Raw genomic sequence first — 7,014 nt, forward strand, 5'->3', positions numbered from 1 at the left:
CTCTTAAATCTTTCCGTTAACTCCAACTCAGGATTGATGAGGTGTCTTTTCAATTCCACCGTTCGGTTCTGCAGCACCTTTTCGAGTAAAGGTTCCCCAAAACCGGCGTGTGAGAGGAGGTGATTTAGTATATCAACCCAAGTATCAGCGATTAGCTTTATCACTTGGACATTTCCGATCAAAATAGCTTGCTGTAACACATTCACTCCCGTCTGTGTGAGTCTGTCCACCACATCGGGAAAGCATCCTTCCAAAGTATCCCCTGCGGAGAAGAGTTGCTGTCGTCGTAAGAAAAGAGATCCCGAATTAGAAAAACTTTCTGAAAGCGAAGATAGTCGCCCGCCTAATACTCCTCTTATCTGCGGAGATTGCCCCCGTGTCGTAGTAGGCATTACTGATGTTGACTGAAGTCGCTCGGAAATGGTTATTGGTAGGGATTGATTATTCCCGGCCTCAGGGGCAATTTGTTCGGATATTGGTTTTGGCTTTCCTACCAGACCACAGCAGCATGGGCAAGAAATAAGATCTCGAAGTAGTATCTTAACTTTATCCAGTAGTTTCTTCTCTCTTTTTCCTATCCGTGCTTCCTTTTCGCCTCTTTCTTGTACCTTTGATAACCTCCTTTTCGATCGTATTTCTGCTTCAGTATTTGTCAATGTAATCAATTTTATCACGTCGATAAAAACGTCCTTAGCAAGATTAATCATCCCTTCAAGGTGAGGTGTTCGGCCTTTTTCTATTTCCTCACTGACAAACATCTCATATTGTCCAACTAATCGGTTGATAAATGTCATGTTGCCGGCTTTCAGAGCCATGCTAAATACCTCCCATAGAAGCCGGCCAAGAGTTGGGAGTGAGACGTGAGTGAGGCCCCGACCGCCATAAGTTGCAGCCTCTGGATCGTATTCCAGTAGAAGGTCTTTGATCTCCTGATGGCCCCTGTCGTCTGCAGCTTCATATGCAGTACCCATTGGACCATTGGCGAGACGAACCTCGGCGCCTTTCTCTAAAAGCAACCGGACAAGTTCTACGCGTCCGAAGAAGGCTGCTGCGCGGAGAGCTGGCCCCCACATTCCATGGGGATCGTTGATATTCGCACCGCGACTAATCATCCTATCAATTATTTCGTAGAAAGGATTCGGATCCATGATCGGGTTGCACCCGGACGCCGCTGCTGTGAGGACACTTCCGTATGTCTCGTCCGTGGCGTGAATATCTAAACCCTTTTCACAGAGAAGTTGTACAATCCTAGCATGACCGTGAAACGCTGCAGCATGAAGAGACGTACTGAAAGGGCCTTTTCCTTCGACGATGGGTTCTTCTCCATATCGATCAATAATTAATTCGGCACAGGAATCACACCCAATTAAGGCAATAGCTTGTAAAGCAGTGCCATTTGGGCCTTGGACCTTGATGTCGGCGCCTGCGGATAGGAGTTTAGAAATAACTCCCTCATGATGCTTCCTGCAAGCAGCAATTAAGGACGTTTCGTTGCCATTATTCTGAGTATTCAATTCGACACCCTTCTCAAGAAGTAATGTTACCACATGTACATTTCCATAATGTGAGGCATAATAGAGCGGTGTACGGCCCTCATTATCTCGTGCGTTCATATCAGCCCCTAACTCAATAAGCTTCTGGACGGCAAGAGCAACGTCTTTCTTCCTCTCGTCCTGTTCAGCTTCGTTTCGAATAGCCCAATGTATGGCTGTTAAGCCTTCGTGGTCGCATTTTGTTGGGTTAAGCCAACCTTTCTCCCTGAAAGTATCGAAAAATTCCAGGAGCGCGAAGTAGCTAACAATGTGCTCAGGACAAATTCCAGACGTTATTGACCTTCCATGATTCAGTAGAAATATTTGAAACGACAACCGCAAATTACCCCATGTTTCCATAGTGGACGACTCTGTAAAAAGCTTCTCTAGATACCTCAAGATTTCTCTATGACTCTCTTGAATATTCGTATCTGCATTGATTTCTATACTCTTCCTCATACTTGCGGCCCAGTTACAGGAAGCGAACTCCAGGAATGGGTGTTTTTGAAGGACAGGGCGAAGACTACCGTAATTGAACCATTCTGCATCATCGTAAGACCCCCTTGAGAAGTCTGATAGGCATAGATGGGCCAAACAGAGCTGTGCAACTCTGCGATGGCTTATAGCTGGCTTGTAGGCTCTAAAGAACTCGAAGATAGACATATGGCAAAATCGGAAGACTCCGAGGTGTTCGTTAATATCAACCAGATGCTTGCAATCGCGAACAATCCTAGCTGGCTCGTCGCGTAAAAGTCTGTACAGATCTAAATTCGGTTTTCCGCTGTCTGTATCAAGAGAAAGAGCCACAAATAGTATCTCCTTTTGGATTGATCCTGTCGTTTGCGACAACAGTGCTATGGTTCTCACGGCAATCTGCTTCTCAATTGGTTGAAACTTTAAGGCTTCGAATCCTGTAGCGTACCTCTCATACATCTTGGGCATATCCCCAGGTAGAATAAGGGTTTCCAGGATATATAGGACATCTTGCTCGTAATTAATTCTGCAGATATTCTCTGCTTGTAGCTTGGCCCATAGGAACCTTGATAGTTGAGAAATACTGTTAGCTTAGGTACTTATACACTATAAAGAAGTGAATGACGATACTGACATTCCATCTGCCTTTCCGACTAACTCATAAAGGACTCTCTCACGAAGTTCAGGTTGATCCTCAAAAAGGTCTGAGTCGAGTTTCATGTTCAAGTACTTTTGAATGTCGTCAGTGTTATCACTAGGCTTGATCTGAATCGGTAATATGTGGTGTTCACGTAACTTGTCGTAGCCAGTGCAGTCCCGCGAGCTGATGATTACAGCAAGTCGAAATTCATTCTTCTCTTTCTTACGTTCTTGGACAAGATCATTTAATCCTCTTAGCAGCTTTCGTCGGTCCTCTTGGGGGAGCTGATCTAGGGCATCAATAATGATAAATACATCGCGTTGAGCTGTAGCAAGAAGACGATTGAGCTTATGCTGAATCTCATCGCAAGGGCGGCTGCCGTATACATCGGATGATCGTGCATCCTCTCCATCAAGAACTTGCTCGCAAAATGTCATCAACATGGTCTTGTAAAGCTGTTGGTTCTGCTCATCGTCGCCATAGCCAATGTAAAAATACAGAATATGGATTTCCTCAGCAACCCATTCCTCGTGGATGCTCTCAATTACACGGGACCTAGACGTAATAGATGGTCACCTCTTGTCCGTAGGTAGTAAGCTTTGATATACCCACATCAACGTAGTTTTCCCACATCCCTCTATTCCCCTATTAGTTTTAAATTTCCACCGAGGATGTAAATTAGTAGAAACCTACGGAAACCATGAACCCATAGAAATGAGTGCGGGTTATCCAATTGAGCCCATTTTTGGAACTCAGGCTTTCTCAGCAGCCACTCGCATGTTCCGGTATTCTTCCAGTCCGTCGTTACCTTCTCATGAGTTTGCTTAGAAAATTGCTTCAAGGTCAATTGGGAACCGGCACTGTTTAAATCTATGACTCGCAGGTAAATACTACGCCAAGGATGTAACAAAGTGGGCGATATATATGCTTACAGATATAGTTGAAATTCTTGTCACCGATGTGGATGCCCTCTGCTAAACCATTAACATGCCGCTGCTCGATATGAATTCTAGACATTGTAACTGTAACACTTAACACATGATGTATTATTCTATTGGTAAATAACTTAAGGATTAATATAAAGGGGATTAAAAGGTCTATTAATGCCTCGCACAAGCTCGAGGTTCTCTATTCTAATGGTCTAAGGCCAATGAAGCGAATTAAAGCTCGATCCTAAGTATATTATCACTTACTACTATTTAAAACTCATACAAAAACTACTGGAAAGCTTCACGACCAATGAAGCCTTAGAAGATTCGATATATTGGTTAGGAATACCAGTAAGTAACCCCTGAATAATTCTGCCAAGGGGGTTTGATATGCAATAAAAACTACAACATTATGAAAATGGTAAATCAAAGCATATATATTCCGACAAGCCCCCTGGGAGATACTTAAGAGCTATTTCATTGGGCGAAGTTAAGTCTGGAACAGTACTGATTAGGAATCATTATCCCGGTAATTTGTACGGCTGAAGATCATGCAGTAGTGTTGTAGCGATCTATTGAGAGCCTATCAACTTCTATGCAGCCCCATGCAAGAAAATGCCATGGCTTCTGATTCGAGAAAGTAAGGCCAAGGAAATACTTCCTAGCACAGCATGACAAGGTGAGGAGAGGCGGGGTTCGGAGTCTGCAAGTGTACAAAATAATCCGTCGATCGTAGGATTTTTACAGTGTTAGATTATTATATCTCTCACTGTGATATGCGGGCATTTGAGATTTGGGGTTGGAAATGGGCCCGTTGCTGCCCGAGTAGCATGTATCTGTAAGTACATTAGACTCACCGAAAGGTTGGGCTTAAAGAATCGTCCAAGTTAGGTAGGATACAGTAGCCATTTTCTTTAATCATCTACGAGATAACTGCGATATTCACCCCCTGAAAAAAATATGTATACGTTTTACAAGGATAGTCTGAATATATTGAAATAGGAATGCTGGTTTCCACAAATAGGGTTGTATGGATCTCTGTAGGATTCTTGTCCTCTGCATCTAGTAATGCTGTGTAAGGTGAGCAGGTGTGTATCAAGACACATATATACAGTTGGCATGCAGTAGGTGCTAGGATTGCATCGTATATGCAGGCAAATAATGAATATCTTCCAATCTGACAGATAGTGAGGAAGTTGGAGTATTATAGAAGCCTGTATTTTTCTTACGATCAACCTGGTTTCTAAAGGAGCAGATGTATCCTGCTGAGGCCAATACAATGATTCATACACGGAAGCATCAATGTCTACCCCAGTAGTTCCGGGTTTTGTTATTGTTCCCGTTGCTGACACCATTGATATCGCCGCGATGTATCCCCGTCACCATACCGGTATTATGTGATTGAGTGATGTAAGTGCCCGCGCTGAGTCTACTCTGGAGCATCTCGTCTACAGCAGTTTCTAGCCATGGGTCGCACTCTTCAACGATGTCTTTGAGCTCTTCTAGGTTTGACTTGCTAATGCCGTTGCATTCCTCCTTGCTGAGCTCGGAAAGCTTTTGTCGGACGTCTTCGGGGAAGAGGTTTTCGAGATCGCTGACTAGTGAGGACATATCCGTGACAAACTTTTCAAAGCTAACCCTCTGATAGAACGCCCACTTAGTAGCTTCAATGACCTTCCCTGCTTTGGCTTTCCACCTACGGACACATTCGCGGAACCTGATTCGTATCTTCTTGAGGTCAGCCGGGACGTATAGCTCGGGGTCGAGTAGCTTCTTGTCGGCCGCCCCAAGTCGGGTCTCTACCCGTCTTGCGTGACGTTGAGCGCTCAAAATAGTGTCTTGGATCTCGCTGAGTATATGATGTGCTTTCGCAGCTGGGTCTGCATCGTCGTCGGACTCTTTGTGTCGGGTAGTTCGACTGTCTCCAGCTTGGGATCCGCTGTTACTGTGGTTGGTGTTTCTAAGAACCTCTCCCCATCGTGATAGACGGACCTGGAGGACGTCAAGCTTCAACTGGTATGTCGAGAATTCTTGTTCAAACTCCCGTGCTAGCTGAATATGATTAAAGCATTCGATCGCGAAATTCAAGAGTCCGATGGCGCTGCTAGCAATATCCATGGTGTAGGAAGTGCCAAGCGCACTTCATGTCACATAGGATGATATTCATATAGATGTCTACAGAGCCCGAAGGGAATACGGGTAGAAGAACGAAGATAAATAGGCGGGAACGGCGGCAGCCTAATGTATTTTCTGAAGCTAGCAGCACTGCCTGAGACTATAAGTAGGTACTGAGCCATACGGAGAATTAGGAATGTGGTGGATCCATGTAATGGCAATGGTTGGAATAATTGTCATCCATAGACCTTACAAGAATGGTTTGCATAAATCTATACCAATAGTTTACTACCTACTTTCAACGTGTCATAGTATTATTCCACCAGCCCATCAAACAGTGCTAGCGCGCTATTGGTATTTATGTGGAAGAAATAATAGAAGTATGTCAACTCGTCTGTTATGTATATAGCCATAATATACACATAGAAAAGTCACTTCCATTTGTAGATACCACTTGTAATTTCTTTCCATGGCGTGCAAGTCGTCTATATATTTCCTATGTGATTATTTTGAGGTCTCTCGTACCCAGGTCCCACTGTGGTTAACCAAATGGTCCGACTCAGGTTTTTCCTTGGGCACTGCTGGGCGCTGAGGGTGATTCCATCTCCGTTATAAGAAGGCGTGTTCGACGGTTTTTCCCCTGGTCAAAATCGGCTGCCTGGCGCCGGCGCTAACTAGGTATAGTAATGCTGTAGGCAGGTAGGGGCTGGGGATGCTATAGGCAGGAAGTGGAGGATCTCTCATATCAAGCGATACTCTAGCTCTGCCTCTCCTTACCTAAGGAGGTGGTACTCTAGACGTCTAAAAGCGCCATAGATGCGCAGCTGTAGCTACCTAGTTTATAGCAACCAATAGACGTTAACGTTCTCATTATCATCATCATCTCGTACCCAGGTAGTGTTGTAGGGGAAGCCCCCTTTGGGTGGATATTGTCGGCGATTAAGCCAACGCAACTTATAGAGCCATATTGACACCTCTTAAATAGCGGGGAAAAGAAATTCAAATATCATCTATTCTAGTCTTATTCATATATCGCTACTATAGATTTTTATCATATAAGCATCAAGTTGCGACGTGGATGGGTTTCTCGACATTGTCTAGAATAGGGGTAACCACAATTTCACAGCCTCACTTTTAGTTATGCCAATTGGTAGTTTCTAAACGCGATCAAATACAACAGGTGAAACTATAAAGTTTCTTTCAAATTAGTCTGATTGCTAATATGTCTCTCTTTTTAATATCTCCTTGACCAACCCGTAGCCTTTTGACCAACCGAGCCCAATTTGACTCCTTGCCTTGACCTTGCAGTTTTATTCTCCCAGAC

The 7,014-nt window shown here is 44.1% G+C and overlaps 1 protein-coding gene across 1 annotated transcript; it reads right to left on the bottom strand.

The window, feature by feature from the left end:
* Positions 1 to 4,874: 4,874 nt before the first annotated feature.
* Positions 4,875 to 5,693, bottom strand: GL218_08204 (Heterokaryon incompatibility protein S; the record flags this gene model as incomplete). The annotated part of the gene is made up of 1 exon (XM_033584999.1): positions 4,875 to 5,693. The coding sequence occupies one exon, from the start codon at positions 5,691 to 5,693 to the stop codon at positions 4,875 to 4,877; it is 819 nt and encodes a 272-aa protein (XP_033440942.1).
* Positions 5,694 to 7,014: the final 1,321 nt, after the last annotated feature.

The sequence above is a fragment of the Daldinia childiae genome, assembly GCF_008694065.1.
Source record: "Daldinia childiae strain JS-1345 chromosome Unknown Scaffold11, whole genome shotgun sequence".
In the NCBI taxonomy this organism is placed as follows: Eukaryota; Fungi; Ascomycota; class Sordariomycetes; order Xylariales; family Hypoxylaceae; genus Daldinia; species Daldinia childiae.